The sequence below is a fragment of the Alexandromys fortis genome, unplaced genomic scaffold (genome assembly GCF_014885135.2).
Source record: "Alexandromys fortis isolate MF-2015 unplaced genomic scaffold, M_Fortis_MF-2015_v1.1 scaffold_58, whole genome shotgun sequence".
NCBI classification, from domain to species: Eukaryota; Metazoa; Chordata; class Mammalia; order Rodentia; family Cricetidae; genus Alexandromys; species Alexandromys fortis.
Window position 1 is genome coordinate 4,583,924 of NW_026067940.1, and position 25,635 is coordinate 4,609,558.

General features: G+C 52.3%; 2 protein-coding genes across 5 annotated transcripts in view; one reads left to right on the top strand and one right to left on the bottom strand.

Moving 5' to 3' along the window:
* The window catches only part of Adora1 (adenosine A1 receptor), a 36,186-nt gene extending 20,165 nt beyond the window's left edge, over positions 1–16,021 (top strand). For all 4 annotated transcript variants that reach the window (XM_050147655.1, XM_050147658.1, XM_050147656.1 and 1 more), the window contains exon 3: positions 14,128–16,021. In XM_050147655.1, coding sequence (XP_050003612.1) covers positions 14,128–14,767 — 640 coding nt within the window. In that variant the 3' untranslated portion in view covers positions 14,768–16,021. The remainder of the gene's footprint in view (positions 1–14,127) is intronic.
* Positions 16,022–16,145: 124 nt separating this feature from the next.
* On the bottom strand, positions 16,146–24,143 carry Mybph (myosin binding protein H). Its single transcript, XM_050147602.1, has 9 exons — positions 23,876–24,143; positions 23,654–23,788; positions 22,830–22,997; positions 20,450–20,538; positions 19,964–20,159; positions 19,649–19,788; positions 18,999–19,158; positions 17,790–17,926; positions 16,146–17,673 (listed from the first exon to the last, which is right to left on the bottom strand). Exons 1-9 carry the CDS (start codon positions 24,141–24,143, stop codon positions 17,428–17,430), a joined length of 1,539 nt encoding a protein of 512 aa, XP_050003559.1. The 3' UTR covers positions 16,146–17,427.
* Between the last annotated feature and the right edge of the window lie 1,492 nt (positions 24,144–25,635).

Genomic DNA, 25,635 nt, shown 5'->3' on the forward strand with positions numbered 1-25,635 from the left:
GAGACAGTGAGTACCAGCTACAGAATTCTGGTCCGTGAGGCTGGGGTACTATGGAGAGGTTGCCCATCTTCTCTGACACTTGGGAGCTGGGGGTTTTTGAATGGACATTGCCTGGGAAAGGAAGCCCCCCACATGTGCCTGCTGCCACTGCTCTGATACCACCCCTCCATCTGTCCAGAGGCTGCAATGCCGTCCTGCCAGACTCTTGCCTTGTGAGTTCCCCAAGGCCTCTTACTGCTGGCTCTCAGCGTTTTCTTTTTCCAGCCCTGAGCAAGGCGTTTCGAAATTTTCGTGAATGGTGGATGGAAAAGAAAAGGCTTTGATCTAATAAGCCCCTCCCCCCACACCTCGTACCCAAGATTCCCTCACCCAGGGTCAGGCAGACTCCTGTGATTCATGAGGCTGCGCAGAAGTGGAAGCAACAACTGAAAGTGGATTTATTGATCAACCCCCAGAGAAGCTGCCTGGCCAGGCTGTTGCTCTGGTTCCCAGCCAGCAGCTTGCTCTGTGCAGCTCTGTCCCCTGGATGCAAATGAGAGGGCACCCTGAAGGGCGGGCCAGATGACTGTTCACCTTTTCTCCTCAGGCCTGGCAGTGAAGAGAGGGTCTGGTCTTGCAGAAGGAGGACCTGTGTTTAGAGGACCTGTGTTTAGACTTTTCGTGGAACCAGGTAACTTAGTGGAGCGAGGGAGAGAGGCCCTTCAAATGGAAATCTGGAGACATCTAGAGAGGTGACCCTCTGGTATGGAAGCTGGGCACAGCACGCCTCTGCCTGCCAAGAAGGAAGTTGATCCTGAGAAAGGAGGAGAAGTCTCAGGCTGGCTTCTTCTTACTGCCCCCTCCACTTTAGTCACATATAAAGTGATTATTGATTTTGTTGGCTTAATATATGCCATATTTTTGAAGTCATTGTATGTGTCTCCTCTTTCTGCCTCTCTTTTTTTTTTTAAAGCACCTTATATTTATTCTTTGACATTTTTACACATGTATAAATGTGTCTTGATCATATCCACCCCAATTTCCCCCTCCCATTCCTCTGGACACATATTCCAACACATGCCCAGCATGCCCCCTTTCACATTCATGTCTTCTCCCACTTTGACTTTGTAGCCCCCCCCCCCCCAGTCCATTAGCGCTGCCTGCTGGGATGCTGGCCGACCTCGCTGGCTTGACCTTGTGCAGGCAACCTTAGCTGCCATGGCTCCATGAGCACAGCAGCTGGGTCATGCCCAGACAACATTTCACAACACACCCTTCACCACTAGCTCTTACCTTCTTCTGCCCCCTCTTCCACATGTCTCCCGAGCCTTAGAGTTTTTGATGTCCCATTTAGTACTAAGCATTCAGCCACAGACACTTTTTCTCAGCCCTTCAGCCAGGAATGAGTCTCTAAATTAATTGCCGCTGCAGAGAGAGGCTTCCCTGGTCAAGGCTGACAGTTACACTAACCTAGGGATGTAGATATGACTATTTAGAAGATAGTTTGACAGCACACTTATTATCAACAAAACCACAACAGTAGGACCCTCCCGAGGGCCCATGGACCTCCTGAGCCATGGACTTTTGAACTAGGTTAACAGTGGCACCTCTTTTACTTTCACTGAGCATTTTAAAAAAAAACCATTCCATTTTTGGGGATTTCTGGGTGCCTACTGTGTGCAGGTTCCGTGGTCTAGGGAGTAGCCACTGAACAGTCTCATGGGAGGAGCAGGGAGTTAACTTCTACTAGACCCAAGGCTCTGCTGGCCCACTTGCTTCTGTGTGTACTTGGAAAGGAGGCCTTTGCCTGGGAGCCTCCACTTTCTATGGCATCTGTGTACCTGGAACTCCCTTCACCTGGAGCGTAGGCAGCAGGGTAAAGAGCCCAGGGCAGCAGCTCTTGCTGGTGGCTCCTGACTAGAAAAGGCTGATTTCTGAAAGCGTGGCTAACGGGGCCACGTGCCTACAAAGAAAGCTTCAGGGAAACATTGTAGGGACAGTGGAGGAATGTCTAGGTGCTGGGTATTCTGCTGGTATTCTGGGTTTTAGCCTCTAGACTAGGATGCAAGATAGGGGAAATCCAGAGGCCACAGAATACTGTGAGTCTCCTTCCAGGCTCCCGGAGTTGCGTCTTCTGATACAGCGGGTGGGACTGAGCTTAACTTTGGAGATCTGAGGGTGCATTGAAGATTCTTTCTTTGGGTTGTTTTCCCAGGTGGAGAGATTGCCCTGTCTCACTCCCACAGTCTTCCATCTGTTAGATCTTTTCCAGAAGCCAGAGCTGGATTCCGAGAGTTTTAGGGAGTAGCTGCCTCCTCTGAGCAGAGTGTTCTTAACTCCCTGGCCGTGGAAGGTCTGTGAGGGCCTCAACTCTCGTGACTCTAGGTTCATTGGTGTTGCCTCCCTGGTCTTAACCTTGACCTTTGGGATGGTCTAGAGTCTTCAAAGCTATCTCCATCAGGTGCAGTTACAGTCCTATGGTAGAAACAGATCAAATGTTCCTCTGATGGGAGTTGGGAAAAGGGGTCCGGCTCACCTACACTGGCCTCCCTCACCTTTAGTCTGCATACTGGGTACTGCCAAAGACAACTTCCCAGAGGACACAGCTCCAGGGTCTGGGGTTGTGGTGGTGTGTCTAATGTTGGGCTAAGCAAACTCCCAAGCCCCTCCCACTCTCCTTGCTGCTCAGATCGAGCAGGAACACACCGATTTCCCAGTATTGGGAGGAGGGCTGAGAGAACTGGCTGTGGAACAGAAACGGAAGCCCCATGCTCATCCTTCTGAAGCCGAACAGTGTCTTTTTGTTCATCTCTGTCCCTGCACCTGTTTTGTATCTCTGCAGAAGCTGACTGTGTTTCCCACAGATTTAGTGGGGAGCTTCTTTGTTACGCTGGGCCTGATAACACTGTAGCCAGAGCTGCTAGCTGATAAACTCAACAGGCCCCACCTCCTCACCTTCTGAAGTCTAGAGAATCCTTATTTCTCAAGGTTAACGGGGAGAAACCACAGCTTGGCTTGGATTTCATGCATGCGTCCATTTCTTCCCCCAGCAGACACCTTTTCTCTCCTTTCTATCTAGTCCTCCATCTGTAGGACAATTTGAAGCAGAGAAAACCCTGGGGGAGGGACAGCCTCTGGGGAGCATTCAGAACATGCTAACCAGGGGAAAGTGTATTTCAGAGTGCCTTGACCCTGTTGCTAGTGTTGTGGTTGGCTCTCCTGGTGGAGAGGCTGACACATTCTAGAAGGGAGCTGTGATCTACCAGAATTTTGGTTACATCTCACCCATTCCTTGTTCTCCAGATGAGTACACAGATGTCTCAGATGGGGGGGGGTCTCACCCAAGTCCCGCTCACTTGTGGCAGAGCCTGGATGGCTGCGGGGGTCTTGGGATCTTGCCACAGGTTAACTATTCCAAGGAGTTTATAGCCTGCTTTTGGGATTTCTCACATCAGCAGTGTGTGAACCTCTACTTTTCTAGTCTGAACAACCTGCATCTTGCCAGCCCCATCCAGTTCCACCGGTCCTGTGCACTAGCCGGGTTGGAAAACCCTTGCTGCCCCTTTAAGTGGCCAGTCTACAGAGCAGGAAAGATCTGTGCAAAGTCTCCCCTCGTCCCCCCCCCAAAAAAAAAACTTGACTACAGACCTCTCCTTAGCTTTGGAAAAGAAATTGTGCCCCTCTTAACAGCTCAGTCCTGGCAGCAAGGACAGTCCTGCCAGGTAGCCATTACATCTGTGCACATCCCCCACCCCACTAGACGAGCCAGCTACCCACAGCAGGTGAAGCCATCCTCGTTGGTCTTTTCTTCAGCCTGACTTTACCCCAAGGACTGAAGAGACCAACCTAAGAGCAGCACTGGCTGGCAGCACTAAGTCTTGCATCCAGTTCTCTGAGCGTACCCCCTTTTCAAGGAATGCCTTTCACTGGGATGTGGGCACTGGATCTGGCCTTCAGAGAGAGGAGAAGGTGGCTGCATCTCATGGTCACCCAGGTGGTTTTAAGGATCATCAGCTGGGCCTCCCATTTTCAAGGGAATATCCTGTTACACCTCCGACCAGAGAGAAAGGAAAGGGTGCCAGAGGCAATTCTACTTTGGGATTCTACCTTCCCCAAATTTGAGACGCTCTCTCCACACCTCATTCCTGCAGCCTTCATTGGGTCAGGGCCACTGGGCACACCACGCCCCTTTGTAAGGATGACAACACATCCAGAGAGATGCTCACTTCATCTCAAAGTGTGTGGGTTAGTGGCAGACTGGGAAGGCAGGAATCTGTGTGACGCAGGAATCGGGGAATTGGCTGCACAGGGGCACAGGGTCTTCTGTCTTGAGCACTGCAGCACGCACGGTTCTTCTCTGATCATCGAGGACTGGGCCTCCCTCATCAGACCCACTGTTCCTTTTGCACAGTGACTGTGCCTCTTCCTTCATCCTCTGCACCCAGAGAGGGGCTCCGAATCTGAGGGAGAAAAGGGACGGTAGCTCAGAATAGCGGCCGGTTGTTTCTGACTCACACATGGGACTTAATTGTCTTCCCCACCAGGCTGTGGACTTGTTTGTCCTCAGCAAGTGACCAGGAGCTATTTGCAAGGTCCATTAGGCTAATGACCTAATCAGCTTATCCAGCTCCTTTCTTTCCGGAAGTTTGGAGACCCTTCTGCCTCTGGACTGCCCTGACACTGGCCTTGGGGTTCTAGTTCACCTCTCTTTTGGGGGTTAGTTGATACTCATGTTTGGGTGGTGGGAGATGTCACAGGGATCAAGAAAGCAGGATTCGTAAGCCACCAACATCTGGCCCTCTCCCTGGGCCCCTGAGCCAGACTCCTCTGGGAAATGTTACTATTAAATATTTGGCCCCTGGAGTGTGCTGCGTGCCTTTGATTGTATCCGGTTTCCTGTCCTCCTTTGGGAGGAAGAATTTCTCTGCAGGAAGTAGTTTAATATGTCTGAAAGCCTTACTTCCCCCGTCTTGAAATCCAAGTTTCCAGTTTCAAGTGCCTGAGATTGTCCTTAAGAGAAGAGGCAGGAAGAAGGGGACCGGAGCTGTGAAATATGGCTTCATCTCGGCCAAGGCTGTGGAAGGAAAGATGGAGAACATCCCAGGGAGGACGTCCCTGATGGCGGGGACTGCATGGAAGCAGAAAGACTTAAGCTCACCCCACCCAACCCTCCTTTCCCTGTTCTAACGCCCAGTGCTGCCTCGCTGAGGAGCAGGAGATTGGAAATAGGTGTCCAGGCCCAAGGACACTGCCTCGCTCCCAACAGCTACCAGGCACGCTAACAAACCACACTCAACCCTTTCCAGTCCCGCTAGGCAGCAGCTTTCTCTTCTGAGTCAGTGCCTACCTGAGAGTCTGGCTAGCTTGCTCACAGCCAGCGCCCACTTCTTGCAGCCATGAGACAGCTCAGTTCTTCCCCTCCTAAGTTCTGGGATTGAACCAGGCATCATCTCAGGTGTTCCCAGCACCAGGAATTGCTTACAAAATAAAACAGTAGCTGAGACACCAACCAGATGGTTCAGTAACCCAGGGATTAGCAGTGACTGGAGGAGACCCCTAGGCTGGAGGCTAAAGGGAAGCTAGGCTGTGGTGGGCCTGTATGGCAGGGGGAGGCAGGCAGAGATAGGGATGAAACCACAGCCTGAGGTCCCTAGGCTAGGATGAACAAAGGGCCCGACTCCCTGCTCCCTCCTGGGTTCTCTAGTGTGCCAGTGTTTCTGAGACCCAGCTTGCCCAGGACCAGGGGTCAAGCACTCTGTAGAGCAGGGCAAAGCCAGGAGGGAAAGCCCAGGACTGCTGAAGGACCAGTGTGTGCCAGTCTTCCTGAGCTGACAGCAAGATTCCTCTAGCCTTTCTGCCTGGCCGTTCTCAGCCATTCAAAGAGAATTCTCCACAGCCCTAGACCCCCTCCTTTCCCACTTTCTGTCTCTTCTCCCTGTCACCATCTTTGCCTACCTAGGACTCATGCTGGGCTCTTCATCTGATGGCATTGTGAGCTTTTCTTGCCCAGAGGGTACTTATTGTTCATGTTCTCGGAGTCAGCCTAAAATTTATTCCTAAAGGCGTCCAGACAGAACCCTCTGATGCCGTGGCTGGGGGAGGCCACCTGCTGCTCAGACAGCTTCTAAGGGGAAGTGATCTCATCCATGAAAGAGAACATTCACGAGGCAAAGGACCCATGAGGAGCTGGCCGCTGGAGGACTCCTGCTGGGTCTTAGCAGGTAGCTGCTGCACTGGGCCACAGACGGGAGGACCCAGGAACTTCCTGGTCTCAGTGTGCAGGGCAGTGCTGGACTCCAAGCTACTGGGTGTGTTGGTGACAAACTGGTAGCACTTGATTATCCCTCTTCCCAGAGGCCCTGGTAACTCTAGCTTTATGTCACTGGACCCAAGTAGGAGGTCAGTGATTGTCTGACTAGGCCCCAGGTCCCTGGGCTTTCAGTGCCGCAGGGAACAAAGCAGGGCATGTAGGTAGCTCCATGGTCCCTCTCTGGTCTGCCTTTCGAGCTGACTTACTTAGTTTTCGTTTGTTTGTTGTTGTTGTTGTTTTTTTTTTTTTTTTCCTAGAAAGGGTCTCACTATGTATTTCTTGCTACTATGGAACACGCTATGTAGACCAGGCGGGCCTCAAACTCACAGAACCTGCCTCTGCCTCCCGAGTTCTGGGATTAAAGGTGTGTGCTGCTACGCCCGGCTTCCCATTGCTTTTCCAGCCGAGCACCTGACATTGTGTCCTCATTTCTGGCTCCCTAGGTTGTGTCACAAGGTGGCTTCTCAGTCAGTCATTCTGAATTAAATGATGCGTGGATTCACCAGATCATTTCCCCATGGACTTATTTGTTCATTCAGTGCATGGTTACTGAGCGCTGTTCTAGATACTGGGGGCGCAGTGTGAACAATGTCTCATTGCATGGTTACTGAGCATTGTTCTAGATACTGGGGTGCAGTGTGAACAATGTCTCATTGCATGGTTACTGAGTGCTGTTCTAGTTGCTGGGGTGCAGTGTGAACATGTTTTATTGCATGGTTACTGAGTGCTGTTCTAGGTGCTGGGGGTGCAGTGTGAACATATTTCATTGTATGGTTACTAAGCACCGTTCTAGATACTGGGGGTGCAGTGTGAACATGTCTCATTGCATGGTTACTGAGCACTGTTCTAGGTGCTGGGGGTGTGGTGTAAGCTCACTAGGGAAGACTCTATCCTAAAGGACTCTTTCATAGTACTAGAGAGAAACATATACTACCAGTGCTAAGATAGAGCAAAAAGTGATATCTCTGTCCAGAAAATTAAATATAGTAAGAGTTTCCAGGGTGATGGGGACTGTTTCTGTTTTCAGGATGAGTCTAGAATACTATCTGAGGAGTGACATCTGAACTGAGATCTAAATAGAGTGAGAGAGAACCTCCCAGACCTCCCAGATGAGCAGGGAGTACAAAAGCCCTGGAGTGATGGGGTGGTCCAGATATGCAAACAATGATTGTTGCCTGTGGTGGGGTTCAGTTCTCTGGTGAGCAGTGTGAGGTTCAGGGCAAGGTAAGAGAGGGCAGGGATGCTTGAGGCATGGTGGCCCTGCTGCTCATTTTGATCAGGATAAAATTCAGAGTCATCTTGATTCTTCCTCCACCCAGACTTTTACACTTAGTCTTGTCTTCCCTCTTCCTAAAGACATTCCAAAGCCATACCCTTTGACCCAGTTCTGCTGTGTCTGCAGATACATCCAGACTTGTCACCTGCCTGTGTGGCTGAACTACCTGTGTCAGTTCCCGTGGTCCCCGCCACTACACACTTTCACTCAGCACTGTGCATTAGCTCCCCAAACCAGAAATGGGTGGTCACTTCTTTGTAGAACAGTGTCACTGCACTTAGAATAACCCTGAGAACCTCTTCTGTAGCCTTAGGTGACAGTCACTGGCCAGATCTCGACTGAACTAGCCAGCTCCTCCTCTCCCGTGGCTCATCCCTGCAGCATTTTCTCTGTTCCTTCAGTTGTCCTGGCCTCTATGTTCACAGTGCCTTTTGTCTGGGAGGTACAGTCCAGATTTCTGCCTGGCTAGCTTGCTGGAGGTCGCTTAGCTTTCAGCTCAGGTCTTGTCTCAGTCAGGGACTCTGCCTGCCCAGCCCCAGCTCTCAGGTCTCCTTTCTGGGTTCCTGGGTTCTGTGCTACAAACTTCCTCAGCTTCTGTCTCCCAGAGTGTCCCTTTGACAAAGCACAGGCTTTAGATATAGACACATCTCAGACTTAGAAATTCTCCGCTTCTCCCAGGCTGAGAGGCCTTGGACGTATGTCCTAATCTTGGTCAGTCTCAGTGACTACAGTCATGAAATGGGGATAATAATAGTACTTAGGGTTCAGCAGAGAGTGGTGGAATCCTGTGAGCAAAGCCCATGTCCTGCACTGAGAAGACAGCAGTGGATGTTGGCTCTCGGCAGCAATGGAGCTATTATTATCCTCTGGCTACCTGTTTTTTTTTTCTGGGCACCCCTCTCTCAGCTTCCTCTCCTGTGGCAGCCCTGATGGCTGTCCAGGGAAGGAGCACAGCTTCCTGTATTTGGACACAGATGTGTAAACCTCTCTAGCTCACACTGAGAGGTCAACAGCGGCCTTCTACTTCTTTCCAGAGTCCTCCCTTCATCTCAGGGTTGTTACCGCTCCATTACTCCAGGGTTCCAGCATTTTCATGATATTGTCATTGACAAGGAGATGCCCACTAACACCCTATACTGTCAGTGACTTTTAAAGATACTGTGCTGAGTACCCGTTAGATGGCTCTTGATGCTAAGCCCAATGATCTGAGTTCGATTCCCAGAACCTGCATGGTGAAAGAAGAGAACCATGGTATACATGTGCTTGTACTCGTGCATGCACGGACACACACGCATGCGCACACACATACACAGACACACACACACACCACGTATGTGTGCGTGCGTGCATGCGCACACACATGTGCGTGTGCATCAAGACAAAATACTCGAGAAACTGTTTAAGAGTAGTGAGAATCTGCATAGTGAGAGAGACTCTTGAGGTGGTAGGCTTACCCTTGTTTCTCTGGTTCCTTGAGTTGCATTTGGGAGGGGTAGTGAAGCAGGATCTCATTACATAGCCTAGGCTAGCCACGAACTCATGATCCTTCTGCCTTTATTTCCAAGGGTCAGATGGATAGGTGTGAGTTACCATGCCAACCTCAAAGCCTTCTGCTACATCTTGTTTAAAGAAATTTTTTTTGAGACGGGGTCTCATGTAGATTGTTTCGCTCATGCTTATTATGTAGCTAAGCATGACCTTGAACTTCTCATCTTTCTGCTTTTGCTTCTGGTCCCAAGTGCTGGGATCGTAGGCAAGGGCCTGTCTCCTCCGTTAACTCTTTAAGTTGTCCTGCTGTTTTTACATTCTGCCTGGGACTGAGAACTCCCACCTGCCCCTGGAGGTGGTGAGGTCTTAGGTCTGGATTTAAGAGAGACTTCCTCAAGAATGAGAGACATTTTCCACAGCCCCACCCCATGCATCAGCTTCCTATTTTCAGGCATAGGGAGAGATCGGTGTCTCCCCTGGCCCCAGAGAGCTGCCCCACCTCAGCCAAGGTCTTGGGTCTAGTTTTTCCCATCAAGGAAAAAATAGCAAGAAAAACAGATGAGAACTGATACCCCGTCCTGCAGGGTCGGCTGGGACCTGGTGCTGGAGGAGCCCCAGGAAAGCTTTAACCCTCCGGGACCCTCGGGCAGTCAGGAAGGGGAGGGAGAGGAGGCCCCTTTCTTGGAGCCCCTCTCTTCCATCTTGGATGGTTTTTTATCTCTTCTGTCATTAGGGTTCATGTGTGGGCTTAGGATAGACCCCATTCTCAGCACTTGGGATCACCTGGTTCACCTCCATCTTTGGGTGGTGCCCTTCCTGAACAGGTCCAGTTTTATCCATGCTAAAGCAAAGGATATTTGGAATCTGCCACTATCTGCATCTAAATGACCCAGGTAGTCTGGGTCCTGAAGGAGGTTTGGGCTTAGAAGTAGGAGATCTGGGCAAGTAGACATTTGAATCTATATAACTGCCATTTTGTTACGTGCTGCACGCCCACACAGTGTGTTTCTGAAGTTCCCCTGAGGCCTGGCTGTGAAATGGCTTCACAAACTATAAAAAAAGATATAAAGGAAAGATTTAATGCGCAGCGATATGAAACAGAAGCCTTGACCCACCCTTCCCACACCCCTTTTGTTCTGGAGGAGGCTCATGTTAGTCTACCCACCTCCCACCAGATGAAGGTCAAAGCAGTACCCCATAAGGTGATCTGCCTTTCTGTTCTTTCCCTGTAAATTCTTTTTTTTTTAAATATAATTTTTTATTGAAAAAAAAAAGATTTCCGCCTCCTCCCCGCCTCCCATTTCCCTCCCCGTCTCCCTTTTCCCCCCTCTTCCCTCTCCTCTCCCCCTCCCCCCACTCCTCTCCCCCTCCCTCTCCAGTCTGAGGGGCAGTCAGGGTTCCCTGCCCTGTGGAAAGTCCAAAGTCCTCCCCGCTCCATCTTGGTCTAGGAAGNGGAACCAATCCTTTCATGGAGGTATCAAGGGACAAGCTCGTTTCCTCAGTCTCCTGGGATTGGCATTGTCTTTAGCTGATTGGTCCTAGGAGTTTGAGAGATGAAAGTAGCGGCATAATGAATAAGGAGAGTGAGAGACCAATAGGTATCGCCATGAAGGGCCTTGTCAAGAAAAGAAAGTGACCTGCTTCCATGGAGCCTGTCCTCAAGACTGTAAAGGGGCATTTCACCGATGAAGTGCCACCAGCCTCATTGGTGGGACCAAGAACTACCGAAAACTACCATCCCCTTCCTAGACAGTCTTGACAGCTACTCCCTTAGGTGCTTCTTTCATTGTTTGGTTGACAGACGGAACAACAGGGTCGATGTTAGGTCGATATTTTCTTCTTGTGTTATTTGGCGGACAGATGGAATGGCAGGGATGATGTTTAGGCTCTCAGTACACTGAAACCCAGCACATGAAAAGTACTTAAGAAAGGTTTTATTCTTTTATCAGATTGGGGAAAACCGAGAATTTATAGTTTATTACCTGGATTTCAGAAAAGCAGCGCCTATGTTCGAAGTCATGCTCCTTTAAAAAAAAATGCATCCCGTTTCCCAAGTTCCCCCCAACCTCCCCTTCTCACTTTTCTCTCCCCATCTCCCCTTACCTCTCTCCCCCCCCTCCCCCAAGATCCCATTTTTTGCCCGGCATCCCTGTAAATTCTTGCCCGGAACTTGCTTCCCTGTGTCTGGAAGGCCATGATGGGGAGGCTTGGAGATGCCCACGAGCCAGACCTGTTTGAATAGCACCCAGGCTATGTTTGCTGAGCTCCTAGAGGCACTGGGATGTTGCAGGTGTGTTTGTCTAGGAGCTTGGTGGGGTGAGAGCTCAGGCTAGGGAGTATTAAGAGGGTATTTGCAGAGTATTTGAGCATTATCTCATTTTTATATCATCCTTACCCTCCGAAGGAGGAATTGAGTTAGCAACCTGCAGACTCAGTGCCCACATTCAGGTCTTCTGCCTACAAAGGATCCAGCAGCCTGGCTGCTCGGCTGCAGATGTGAGGGAGGAGAACATGGCTTCTGCTGCAGTGCCAGAGTGAGGCACCAGGGAGTGAGCCAGCATTAGGGCTGCTTGACAGTTTGGGAGCACAAGAATCCTGCTCTCGTAGAGTAGGGGGCAGCCAGGACTTTAGAGGCACTAGAGTTGGAATGAAGGAATTAGATGTGAGGTTCCAAAGCCCCCTCTAGTGCTGGCCTTTCAGAGGGGTGTCTGCTTTCTCCCCGTTACCTCCTCATCTCCATGGTCTGCAGGAGCAGGTGGGTGTCAGTGGGTCCTTATGGGCCCAGAAGATCTGTGTCTAAGAAGGAGAGAGCAGAGGATTCTTCTGGCACAGGGCAGAAGAAAACAGTTGGAGCCCTTCCTTTACAGCCCAGTGCTCAGGAGGCCACCCCAGCCCTCTCAGGAACTGCACTGGAAAATAACAATTGGGCAAGCTGCAGCCACTCTGCCAGCTGTTGGCATGGAGTTGTGCAGGCCCCAGCCTTTGGCATTCTCTCCAACACTAGAGTGTAGGTGGAGGACACTATGGCTGGCCTCTGAGTAGTGTCATCTTAAGAGACGTGGGAAGCCCCCCAGGGATAGTATTAGAACCCCCAGCGGCAAGCGAGGCTGTCACCTCTGGCTGATAGGCAGCCTTGTCTCCTGTGAGTCATTCCAAGTGTGTCTGCAGACCTGGGAAAGGTTGCGTGGCATCGCTCAGCCTTGAAGGGCACATCGCGATGGAGAGCCCTTATCTCCTGGCTCTTGTGCTATCGTCACTTGATCCAAAATATGAGCTACATAGGGCCAGCGAGATGGCTCAGTGGGTAAAGAAAGACACTTGCTCTCATGCCTGACAACACTCTCCAAGACCCACAAATTCAAAGGAGAGAGAGAACCGGTTCCCCCAAGTTTTTCCTCTAACTTCCACAGGAGCATTGGGGCACGCGCGCGCGCGCGCGCACACACACACACACACACACACACACACACACACTCTGTAATAAAAAATGTAAAAATACATCCCTGGGGCTGGAGAGATGGATTGGCTGATAAGAGTGCTGGTTGTTCTTGCAGAGAACCTAGACTCGGTTCCCAGCACCAACATTTCAGCTCACAGCCAATTGTAACTCTATTTCCAGAGGTTCAGATGTCCCCTTCTCACCCCCTCAGTTACTGGGTATAGAGACACAGTGCACATACATGTAGACAGAACACTTAAACACATAAAATAAAATAAATGTTTAAAAATAAAAACTGATAAACAGGGCCTGTAGAGAGGGCTCAGCAGTTAAGAGCACTGGTTGTTCTTCCAGAGGACCGGGATTCCATTCCCAGCACGCACACGGCAGCTCAGAACCGTCTGTAACTCCAGTTCCAGGAGATCTGACACCCTCACATAGATATACATGCAGGCAAAACACCAGTGCATGTCAAATAAAAATAAATAAATCATTTTTTTTTAAAAAAAAAAAAGAAGCAAATAGGAGCTATGGAGCGGCAGAAATTTTTATCTTGTCCCCAGCACAGAGATGATGATTGCCCGTTGAGAACTGCAGCCATGCAAGTTCTACTGAGTGAATGAGAGAAGCAGGAAGTGCTAGCAGATGCTCAGCAAACACCGCTTTCTTCCCCGAGAATCCGTCCCAATTAGTTGTGCAGTGCTGAGCTTATCCTTGAGACCAACCTGTAAAACGAAAAAAGGGACCGGGAAGCCAAGTAGGCAGGAGATGCTTACAGCCATGCAGAACAGAACCAAAAGGAGTGGCCCGGGGTGGAAAGGACTGTTGGGATCCTCTTGGAGTGTTCAACACCTGGCTCTTTGGGAGAACGAAGACTTGTTAGGTAGCATGGGATGGTGCTGGTAGTTTCTGTGTGGCCTTGGGAAGGCTTCTCAACCATTTTCAACCTCGGTCTAGTGGGCTGTACCTGTACTGCCACCCCTAGGACTGCTATAGTCCAACGGTGAGAAACCAGTGAGGTCAAGGTGTGTACAAGTGAGCTGTACTTAGGCCATTTGCTTGTAACTCTTAAAAAGGGTCCTTTGTTATATCTTTCTTTCTTTCTTTCCTTCCTTCCTTCCTCCCCTCTGTCCCTCCCTCCTTCCCTCCCTCCCTTCCTTCCTCCTTCCTTCCTTCCTTCCTTCCTTCCTTCCTTCCTTCCTTCCTTCCTTCCTTCCTTTTTCAATACAGGGCTTATCTGTTTAGTCTTATCTGACCTGGAGCTCACTCTAGACCAGGCTGGCCTCGAACTCAGAGATTCATCTGCCTCTGGCTCCCCAGAACGGGATTAAAGATGTGCACTACCACCGCCCAGCTTCTGTTATTATTTTTATGACTCCTCAGAATTTCTTTCCTCTGCTGGAAGAGAAATGAGGCTGGAGTTTACAAACTCTGGGCTAACCTTAGATTCTAGTGGTTAGGTCCCTGAGCTAAAGACATACACACACACACACACACACACACACACACACACACACACGATCTTCAATGCGGAGAAGCCTCCTTTTAGAGCCCCTAGCGGCAGGTGAGCCTCAGGGAAGGGGGCCACACAGAGTCACGGGGCTACTTCTCATACCCTGTTCTCCTTCCCTCCAGGTACAAGACAGTGGTGACCCAGCGGCGGGCGGCAGTGGCCATAGCAGGCTGCTGGATTCTCTCCCTTGTGGTAGGCCTGACACCCATGTTCGGCTGGAACAATCTGAGTGAGGTGGAGCAAGCCTGGGCAGCTAACGGGAGTGTGGGGGAGCCCGTGATCAAGTGTGAGTTCGAGAAGGTTATCAGCATGGAATACATGGTCTACTTCAACTTCTTCGTCTGGGTGCTGCCGCCGCTGCTCCTCATGGTCCTCATCTACCTGGAGGTCTTCTACCTGATCCGTAAGCAGCTCAACAAGAAAGTATCCGCCTCCTCCGGTGACCCACAGAAGTACTACGGGAAGGAGCTGAAGATCGCCAAGTCATTGGCGCTCATCCTCTTCCTCTTTGCCCTCAGCTGGCTGCCACTGCACATCCTGAACTGTATCACCCTCTTCTGCCCCACCTGCCAGAAGCCCAGCATCCTCATCTACATTGCCATCTTCCTCACGCACGGCAACTCGGCCATGAACCCCATAGTCTACGCCTTCCGCATCCACAAGTTTCGGGTCACCTTTCTGAAGATTTGGAATGATCACTTCCGTTGCCAGCCCAAGCCCCCCATTGACGATGACCTCCCAGAGGAGAAGGCTGATGACTAGCCTCCACCTTGCTCCCTCCAGCCCACAACCAGTGTCCCAACTGTCCCATTGCTCCTCCTTAGCTACCCCAGCTGGGGTGTGAGCTGTAGGCACCAGGGAGGCTCCGAAGAGATGCCATAGAGCAGGGCCCCTCCCCGAGGATCCAGCTGCCCTGTACCTTGGGGAGCTGGAGGAGGCTTGGAGGTGGGTCAGGCTATGGCAGGGAACTGGGTGCCCTGAGGTGCTGAGTGCCCATACCTGGCTGTTCTACAAGGCATTCAGAGATCTAGGGCTCTATATTCTGGCTCCTACAGTCAAATAGGGGGCCTGCTATTAAGACCAACTTTAAGGTGAGGATAAGACTCCCTCAGAGGATGGACAGAGAGAAGTGGGTATGTCCTGGCTTTGCTTTCTCTCCTATTCTGTAGGAAAAAATAGCAAAGTTCAGGAAAGGAGACCTTATCCCCACCTCCAAGGATTTTGTGTTTTTCGTCATACAGGTCCTGCAATGCCCGCAGTCCTTACTTACCCTGACAAGCCTGAGGTTATACATAGATGAGGCAGAAAGAATGGGACTAGGGATCCACTCTCGGATTTTGTTTATTCACAGTCCTGGAATTCCAGTGGGCCTCTAAGCGCTGGGAGGTAAGCATGGTCCAGTAGGTGCTGGCCTCAAGTAGCCAGCAGAGGGCAGCACTGAGCACTTTTGCCCTGAACTTCGGGGTGTTCCCAATGTAACTTTCTGTCTTCTGGGCCACCAAGCGTTACCAACTCTCAGAGGCAGGCCTGGACTCTCCTGGATGACACTGTCTCTGCTTCTGGGTTCCAGGAGAAGAAAGCCCCAGAAAGGACAACCCTTGGGAACACTCTGCCTGAGTGGGGAGGAAGATGAGGGCAGCCTCCAAGAGGCTGCCAGGTGACATGGGCACTCCTGGTGTGGGGTATGGCAGGCCAGACCAGACCAGAGACCACTCTCTTGAGAGTGTGAAGGATTGCCTTGCTGGCATTCAAATATCCAAAATGCTCCTGGGGGGTTAAGTTCAGTATTTAGGGGTTTCAGAAGCTGTCTTACGAGCATAGTGCAGGCCTTTGTGGGTCTCAGGACCAATCCATACCCTACTGAACCTGACTTTCTTCCTTTGTGGACAGCAGCAGGCAGGGGAGGTGACAGGTTCTGAGTGTGAGTATTGACTCCAGGCTCTTCCCTCAGTGGGAGGTAAGGTGTCCCTGGCGCCCAAGGAGGTCCCTGTGTCTAATAAAAGACTGTGAACCCTTGTGGAGAGTGTGTTGCCGTACCACCCCAGCGCTGTCAGAGGACAGTTAGAGCACCTTAGCAGAGAAAGCCATTGTGGCGATGGTGGGAAAGCTGGCAGAGGGGTGTGGGAGCAGATGGAACAAGGAAGGTTCCAAGATGGTATTTCTGTTGCTATAGTTACACAGTTAGGGTAGCACATTGTGAATCAGGAAGCAAGATCCGGAACGTTCACATGTCTGAAAACTGTCCTGTGCTATCGGGAGACCCTTCCTGTTGGTACTTTCCTTGTGGTGACAGTGTCTCCCTGCATAGCAACATAGTATCTTCCCACGACACTCACTGCCACAGAAGCCCCATGCTGTAACACCACACACGTTTATTTGACTGCTTCTCACCCAGCGTACAACTCTGCAGGGGGCACCAGTCACTGCCCCTCTGGGGCACTCTCGTACCCAGGAGGCCTGACCTGAGGCCTGCCAAGCCCACTCCTGGGTCTGGCTGGACGCCAGCTTCTGGGGGAGGGAGGCCTGCAGGTACCAGAGGCCTCTCCATGTTCCTATGGTGTCTTGGTCTTGGGTATCTGTGGAGAGACATTTTGGTCCTGAGGGCCCGATCCTCAGGCCTGCAGGACCTGGCAGACAATGTCCTTCTGAGCCCTGGTATGTGACCAAGCTGCCAGAAGAGAAGTAGGGGGGTCAGGTGGAGAGTCACCTCCACCCTTCTCTGTCTTTTCTTAGGCTCAGTTCTCAAGGCTGAACTCTGCCTAGTGTAGCCCTAGAACTTCCTAGTTCTTCCAGAACCTCGGAGCCACTAAATAAAGAAGGAAGGACAAGGGCTGGGTCCCTACTTTTCTGATGAGGAAAAAGTTGCGAAGAAGATATCTATGTTTATAGTCACTCAAAGTCGAGGCTAGATCCTGTCCTGTGACCACCCACGCTGTACCTTTTTCCCTTCCAGACCTCCCCAGCGTGGCCCAGCCCTACCCTGTCTTTACCAAATTGAACATGCGTGCTAGTTGACTTTAGCTGCAAAATTGTACCCAGATCTGTCTACTGCCTTCCCTTCCTGCCTAGCTCTTCCTCAGTGATGCTTTGGGCCTGGGAAGTGGGTTCTCCCTTCCCAGTGTCCTCTTCGACCATGTGCTCACTGGAGTTAGCTGAAGGAGTGGGTCCATCTGCTCACCTGTCTCCTTGTCCCAGTCTGCCATGTTGCTCCTCAGTGTGTGGCAGAGGCTGAAAGAGATCCTACAGGTTAGCCCATGGGGGAAGACAGGAGGGAACTGGGAGGTTTGAGGTTCGATCCCCAGTGCCCCGATCCCCAACTAGAACATCTTCCCACCTGGAAAGTCACACAACCTGTCCATAACGCTCCCCTACTCCTGCCTCCTGCTCCAGTTTTCACTCTTGAGTTGCATCTAGTCCTTCTCCTAAGAGGAGTCTACTTGTCCCCCATGGCCAGGAACTAAGGGAACCTTCAGACTCTCACCTTTGACCTCTAATCGGCAGTCCACAGAGGCCTCCCCTAGCACATTGATGGCCTTGCATGTGTAGACCCCAGAGTCAAAAGGGCTGGGCTTCCTAATCTCCAGGGTGCAGACCCCTTGCTCAGAAACTGCGCGGTACTTTGGGTCACCCTGGATATCCATCTTGTTTTTCATCCAGATGATCTTGGGCTGAAAGCAAGGTCAGATGAAGGACAATGAAGTGAGAACGTGGGTTGCAACTGACTCTCAGGCAACATTTTCAACCCTGCTGCCCTTGCCCGCCCCACCAGCCCAGGGCCCCTCACCTTGGGTGAAGCTCGGACGCTGCAGAAGAGTTGTGTGCTGTAGCCGGGAGTAGAGGTGTGGTCAGCCAGGGGCTGGGTGAAAGACGGGGCTTCTGAGAAGTCTCGCTCAATAAACCCCTTAGGTTTGGCAGTGATATCTGAGTTCAGGCGAGAATATGAAGTTATAGGCATTAAGGGGGCTTCAGAAGACTGGCCTCAACCCCTAAGCTTTGGGAAGCTCAACTTGGTCAACACATGGAAACTGTCAGGCACCAGAGAAAGCCTAGCTGAGTGGAGCTGAGGCAGGTCAGAGGTGAACAGAGAGGAGTGGGTGGGGAAACCGAGCCACAAGGCAGCGAGGCAGAAACCGAACATCACATTCCATTTTTGTCTGTCTTTGAGGCCAGGTGGCTTTCCTTTCTTTTCAACACAAAACTTATGGCTGTGCTGCTTGGGCTGCTGTTCAGAAGTGTGGCTTCCAGGGTGACTGAGATGGCTCAGGGGGTAAGGATGCTTGCCACCAACCTTGCCACCCTGTGTTCAATCCTGGAGCCCAGAAGGTAGAAGGAGAGACCTGATAAGCTGTCCTTAGAGTCCACATGCGTGCGTGCATGTGAACACACACTTACACACAAATAAACGTAATTAAAATGGACAATAATTAAAAGTGTGGCTTCTAGGGTCACTGATGTGTGTGTTGTGGGGAGGATCTGGGACAGGCAGGGGTCAAGGTGGGGTCCCGAAGTTTCCGATTGCCACACTGATCAGATACCTGATGGGGACAGTAAATACCACAGCAGTCTTGGGTGGGGAGGTGTGTGTCTTTACAGGTTGCCAGTCTGCCTATCATGTACATGTCGCCTTTCAGAGTGTGCCCCTGGGGACACTGGGCAGGAGACCCAGTGACTTCTGTGATGTTAGCAGCCACAGGCATCTTATAACAAGCACACAGCCTCCTGAGGGGCCGCTCATTTGCATGGCTTTGCTTTGGTGTTTGCTAAAATCTGTCTGTCCCCACCCTGTTATTTATGGTCACTCCACAGCAGTGTGTGTACACAATCACACATACACTCATATCACAGAGAACTATTGAGTGGGGGGAAGGACAGCAAATGTTCCAAGGAGCAGGGACCGAGGAGAAGCCTAGAGGGGACACAGAAGAAGCAGTAGCGACAGATGTTGGAATACCAGTCCTGCTTAGGTTTCTTGCCCAGGTTCAGAACCGCTTACCTGCCTTCTGGATGTGAGCCAGCTCCTTGGTGGTGGTGGCCGCATCACTGAGGCCACACAGGTTTTCCGAGAAGACCCGGAAGGAGTAGGAGTTCCCAATGATGAGGTCTGAGATGGTGCAGGTGGTGGGGTGGTAACGTTCCAACACCGTGAACCATTGCTGTGGGGACAACAGCTGGGTGACCTCCAGCTCGTACCCAGTTCTTGTCTTTCCTGCTTACCCTCATTCACCTCAGAGGGGCTCATCCCATGTCCCAGCTTTGGGAGGCTGAACCATCCAACACTGGGCCTGAGGGACTTGGAAGTGGGATAAGGACTCCTGGGTCCCTCATAGGAGCCCAGGAGTCTCGCTACTCACAGTGTGGCTAACAGGCTTGCAGCCTCATGACCTGGGCACTGTTTAAATGTGGGGATTCCCAGCCCCCAGCCCCAATGGCCTGTCTCAGAGTCTATGTTTAGCAGATTCCTAGGTGATTGATATACATAATAAGATAGTTCCATTGCGGCCCAGTAGAAGCTCGCCTAGGACCATGGAGGGAGTCGGTTAGCGGTAGTTGGTCTAGTCTTCCATCCAGAGCCCCTTAGTGGGATGAGCCTTTTCAGTCTGAACCACTTCTTTCCCACACTTGTTAAGGCCCAGCCAGCCTCACCCCTGTCTTCTTGTCCGCCTTCTGCACCGTGTAGCCCAGGAGCTCTGTGTTGCCTGTGTCCTGGGGGGGAGTCCATTCGAGGGCGGCATTGCAACCCCAGACATCCAGTAGCCTGATGCTACTCGGGGGCCCAGGCTTCTCTGCAGGACCAGATCATGAAGGGAAGTGAGGGGAAGCAGGCCCGCTATGAAGTCTTCACACCCGCGATTTGGCACTTGCCACGATACCCTAGCCTCCCTTCCCCTACCATCTGCTCTGGGATGCAAGGTGAGGGACGAGGGTTTTGAGACAGCCCTTTTCCCTCTGCCCTTTTACCAATCACGAGGATGTCAATGTTGGCCTTGGCTTCCAAGCCTTCCAGACGCACAGTGAGCTCGTAGCGGCCTGAGTCTGAGCGCTGAGCGGAGCGAATGAAGAGGATGGAGTCCTGGTCCCCCGTGCGCACGTTCACCCGCTGGCTGTCCAGGGCATGGCCGTTGTGGGTCCAGGAGGCCTGTGGTTTGGGCTTCCCCTGATAAAGATGGGCTTGGGGTGAGTGCAGATCGGTATGAGCACCCCACTGCTACCCCACCATAGCTGTGCCTGGGAAACCTGTCCTACTGATCCCACAGTTGCTGCCCAGAACCTTTTCTTCTAGTGTGTGGCCTGCCCTGGGGCTGCTATCTGTTCACTCACAGTTGAGTTATGTGCAAAACTGGGAAGGCAGCCATCTTAGTGGATCCCAGGCAGACTCTAGTGAGAATCCTGACATTCCCAGGCCTCTCATGATGCATCAGGATCTTACCAGCGAGGCAGGCTTACCTGGAAGGGGATTTGCAGGTTGACGGACTCTCCCACCCGGCGGATGTAGGTCTGCCGAAGGTGTCGGGGAACACGGATCTTGGGGGCTTCTGCATGAAAACAGATGTCTGGGCTTAGCCCAGTTGAGTGAGGACTTCTGAGGAGGGAGGAGGGGAAAGCAAGTGTGGGTGCCAGCTAGACAGTACAGCTCCCACTTAGTATGTTCCCACGAGTCTGGGCAGCCTCCTCATTAGGAGGGCAAAGCCTTCAATGCCGAGATTGAAGGACCCAAATCCCTTAAGGCCCTTGGGTTGCTGAGAACTGAGAGGCTCCCAAGACGTCAGGGGCTCTACAGTGTGAACTGGTTGGTATCTCTGGCACTCCCTTGTCGCTTCAGCCTTGCCAGGCTGGGATTTACCCTGAGGTGTAGGCATTCTCAACCTCCGGATGGTCCTGGCTGGCTCTCTATCTCCCCCTGGAGGGAGGCGGGTTCCACATCTGTCCGCCTAGAGGGATTGAGTGGGCACGCAGGCTTCCTGCTGATTCGGTAGTGCACCCCAGGGACCCAGGACTTTTCTGAGAACATGGAACCTCACTGGCTCAAGCCTCTGTCTCCAGGCCTGCTGGGAAGCTCAGGCTTTTTGCACAGGCGCTAGAGCAGGTGCCCCAGCTTCTTCCCCTTCCAGCCCTCTCGGTCCCCTAGTGGCATGGTGGTAAGTTCTTCCCGAAGTCTTGGGTCAGCCTCCTACTTTGGTAGGAACCACTTTCCTGACTGTGGCCTAGTCAGGTATCCCTGGGCATTCCGAGGCAAGCTGCAGCAGCTGCCATCCCTGTCCCTGGGGGACGGTGTGGGGACAGAGCCTGAGCCTCCTAAGCAGTAAACAGGTGGCAACAGTTGGCCAGTGGCATGTAGGAGGGCACAGGAAGAAGGAACACTGTGTCTCCACGGATTAGCTGAGCAGGCACTTGGCTTGGGAGCCTCATGGTTTGGAGTGCTCCAGGGACCTCTCCAGGAGGTCAGGCATGCCTGGCAGCTCCAGGTGGCCCAGAGGGGGGACAGCTGAGCAGCTGAGGATCCTGGAGAAGGCCCCCACCCTGCCCTGCCCAGCCCATAAGAGGTCCGGCTGTTCCTGGCTTGTTCATCGCCTCCTCCCCAAGTTTCTCTCCAGGAAATCCCCTTCTCTTCAGCCAGAGGAATTTTGGTGGAGAGGTGGGTGCTGAGTCTGGCTTGCTCCTTCAACACCAGGTCTCAGAGGCATCTCAGAGTCTGAGCTTCCTAGGGCCCCGGGGAAGGGCTGGGACTCTGCCAACCAGGAGGACTTCCTAGCACCTCCACACTGGAGTCAGCGCAGGCTTCCTGCTGCCGATTTGGCGGTAGGAGGTGTGTGCTATCTCACCCAGATAATGTCCTGGCTTTTGAAAGCCACTGAAGCAGATGCTGCTCAGCTCGTTGGCTGTGAACAGTCTTGTGTGGGCACCAGACTTCTGAAAGACTGGGTCACTCTGTGGGCGTCTCCAGGCCCTTTGGATCTGCCTGGTTTGACTCAGCTATGACAGTCTGGGTTCTGGTCTTCTATGTCTTTAGATCTTAAAGCAGTGTGTTTCCTTGAATCTGCATTTGGGCCCTCCTATGGCTAAGACACCTCTCTTCCCAGATACTTTGTCTGGAAATGTAGGCTCTGTCTCCAACCTCCATCCATCCCTCAAGGAATGAGAAGGAAGATGGAGAAGGTCTCAGACCACCTGTTTGCCCGTGTCTCTCTTCACCCTGGGGCCCTGTACTGTCCCCAGAGACCTGAGATCAGACCAAATGACTCACCGTCATTAACAGTGAAACTTGAGCAGCTTTGGGAGGGGAGTCAGAGGACTAAGGCTAACGCACCCCGCAAATAGAAATATTAGCAACAGGGACAGCAGCTGGCCTCGAGGTCCTCACAGCGACACTGCCCTTTGGGGATGAAAAAGCCTTCACAGACCCTTTGCACAGATTCCTCTTCCCGCTGAGGGTCAGGGGACATGGAGGGCCTTCCCTGTGTTCCAGAATCCAGGTTTGAGGAACTAGAAAGGCAGCTTCTATGACGTCAGGGATTAAGATTAGGTAAAAGTAAGAATGGGTGGCTTCTAGTGCTGGGAGCCCGAGCTTCATCTCTGGGCAGCAAGGAGCTGCTCCCTGGTGGCAGTGGTGGTGGAGGGGGTGCTGGACCACTCAGGGAAGTGACTTCTTGGACTTCCTTCTTGCTGCTGAAGAACCCGAATCTTTCACAAGGCAAGACACGTTAGCATGTGACTTGTGCATGTGTGTGTGTAAGATGCGGGAAGTGGCTGTCTGGGTCCCATTGACCTTGGCCTCAGTTTCCCCATTGCATCCAGTCTGTGAGCAAGAAGCAAGAAGGGGCTTTACCAATGATCTCTTGGATGTGGACAGGGTGGTCCAGTACAGCTGCAGGGCCCGCCCCTGCGGAGCTAACTGCAGTCACACGCAGGAAGAACTTGTCTCCCAGGGCCAGGTTTCGAACCGTCTGCTGGGTCACCATCGCGGGCCGGGGATTCACAGGCACCCATTCTGAGGCTGAGGGCAGTGGAGAAAGTCTGGGTCTTAGTGACGTGGCAGAGGCATCCTTCTCATGGGACTTTTTTTCTCAAGGGTGATGGACAGAAGCTGACCTTACTCGGGCTATAGTCTCTGCCCCCCCCCGCTTTTGTAGCATCAAGTAACATCAAAGCCAGGTGGTGTTAGAGCTCTGGGATGCTGGCCAGAGGTGGGGATGCAGAAGGCCAGAGAAGGTTGGGCGTGTTCACCAAGTCACACAAAGCAAAGTAGGGGTAGAGGCAGAAACCAGGCTGAACATGGCTGTCAGAGACCTACTTTCCCTAGCTCTCCTCATACCTCTCATTTTAGGGTCCCCTCTTCTGTATCCCCTACTTTCTGTCTCCTGGGTTAACCCCCCCCCAAAGTCCTCTGAGGTGTAGTACCTCCTTCCGTCTCATTAGATCTATGCCCCACCCTTCTGTTCCTCAGAGGCTCCTTGGAGCTGGAGGACGGAAGGTCTCCTGAGGTCACTGAGCTCCTCTTCCTGCAGAGGTCCCTCTGGAGCAGGAGGTGGTAGCCAGGTAGTTAAGACCACTGCTCTCACCTTCTTCCTTTCTAGTTCCCTGGACTGGGCTTGTCCCTGCTGTCCTAGCCCTGCTCAGCTGAACAGAAGCAGGACTAAGCCTGGTGCTCACCTCCCTCTCGACAGAGCTCCAATACATAGCCTTGAAGCCCCAGCTTCCCCAGCTTCTCGGGGGGCTCCCAGCTCACAGTCAGGGAGCTCTGGCTCACATCCTCCAAGGTCAGCTGCAGTGGGGCACTGGGGACATCTGAGAGAGGGGGAAATGAGGGTGAGACGAGGAGCCCCTCCCTGCATACCTGCCTCCCTTCTCCACCTGCCCCCGCCTTCTAGTCACCTTCACTTGGAGGTTCAGGCTTAGCGGTTGCGGGTATGGCAGGAGCTTCAGGGGCTTCGGGGTCCAGTGCCTGAGAGTCAGGCTTCTGTGGCTCTGGAGCCTGCTCTTGCCCCGTGGACTCTGATGCTACCACCTCTCCAGAAGACTCCATGGTGGGCACCTGGGCAGGCTCAGGCGCTGTCTCGCTTGGATTCAAGACAGAAGCCTCAGAGGTGGCTGTCTCACTTGGACTGGAGACAGAAGCCTCAGAGCTGGTTTTTCCTGTCATTTCTGAGCTGGTTGGGGAGGGGGTCACGCTGGAGTGTTTGGTGGGTCAGCTGCAGGTCTGAGCTTCCAGAGTGCCCGAGAGACCTAGGTCCAGGCTTATATAGGCAGGGTCTGCCCCACCCCTAGCACACCATTCCCAGCTGTGGGGTCAGGTCAGGCAGGGGGACAGGGGGGCAGGGAGCTCCCAGGCCAGGAATAGCTCTGGGGGAGGAACCACAAGGGCCCCTTGAGGAACATACTACCTCGCCATCACCCCAGCTAGACCTCACAGCCAGGGTGCCAGTGCCCAGACAGAGAGGGCATAGATAGGTAAACTGGGACATCGCTGGGCTTGGGTAATGAGACTGGCCATTTGGAAAAGGAGATCAAGTCAGTTTCATGAGTCTGGTTTCCTCAGGGACCCCTTGGGCCCGCATGTCCATGGAGCGGAGCCTGGAATTAAGAACACTTGAACCAGCCCTCCTTGTGAGCCCTCCTGCTTTTACCTATTCACTCTGCCTTGGTCCCCCAGTCTCTGGGGACTCTCATGGGGACTGTGTGATGCTAAGACTCCACCCACCCATGGACTCTGGAGAGGCATAAACTGAGATGCCCAAGGTGAGGCTGGCCAGAGGCAGGTGCTCCAGTGTGATTCCTAGGAAGGGACTCTCTCGGTTGGTCTCACTGCAGCACCAAACCATAAGCGCTGTGAACTATAAACTATGGAGGGGCCCTTTCCTCTCGGCCCCAGAGGCCCAGGAGTCCAAGAACATGCCCCTCCGCATCCAGTGAGGAGTTTTGTGCTGAGCCGGAACACAGAGAATGGGTAAGCCAGACAGGAAAACAGACTAAATCATGCCTTTTATCCAGTTCCCACTCTGGATATAAATAACCCACTCCTTAATAGTGACATTAATTTACTTACAAGGGAACTGTCCCATGGCCTAATCACTTCTTTAAAGGCCCCACGTCTTAAGACCATTAGTGACAATAGAGGAGCGTTAGAGGGAGCGTTCAGACCATAGCAGGGACCAAGTAAGCCTCTTCCTGTTTCTGTGGCAAGGCTGGGAAGCCCCTGTTTTCACCAATCCCCAGGCCTACTGAGAACCCCCACCCTTGAGGATAAGACAGACAGGCTTAAATTTCTCAGACTCTTCAAAAAGGGACAGAGGCATAGACTCCCCCAGGGTAGAAAATGGAGCAGGTTCAGATGAATTCCAGTCCCTGATTCATTTATTCAAGCAGATGTTAGGACTGGTCATAATTTGAAATCCGGAAAATAAATACCTTGTGTCGGGAAGGAGGGGGAACAAGCCAAAATTTTCACTGTGGGTGGGAGTGTGGATCAGAGCAAAGACTGGAAAATGAGGCAGGGCATTGGTGGCAACGACCATGTGCCTAGTGGGTGACTCTGGGCATCCACCGCTGGACTCCCAGGAGACGTGGATGAGACTCTCTGTAGTCTTTGAACAGGGGGTGGATGAGCCACTGGCGCGGTTACACAGTTTTGAAGC

Excerpts from the sequence above, each read along its gene's own strand:
- Mybph (XM_050147602.1), bottom strand. The coding sequence starts at position 24,143 with ATGACAGGAAAAACCAGCTCTGAGGCTTCTGTCTCCAGTCCAAGTGAG. Across the intron at positions 23,789-23,875 it reads GCCTGAACCTCCAAGTGAAG|ATGTCCCCAGTGCCCCACTG; the intron begins GTGACTAGAAGG and ends CCCCTCTCTCAG. Across the intron at positions 22,998-23,653 it reads GGAGCTCTGTCGAGAGGGAG|CCTCAGAATGGGTGCCTGTG; the intron begins GTGAGCACCAGG and ends CACTGCCCTCAG.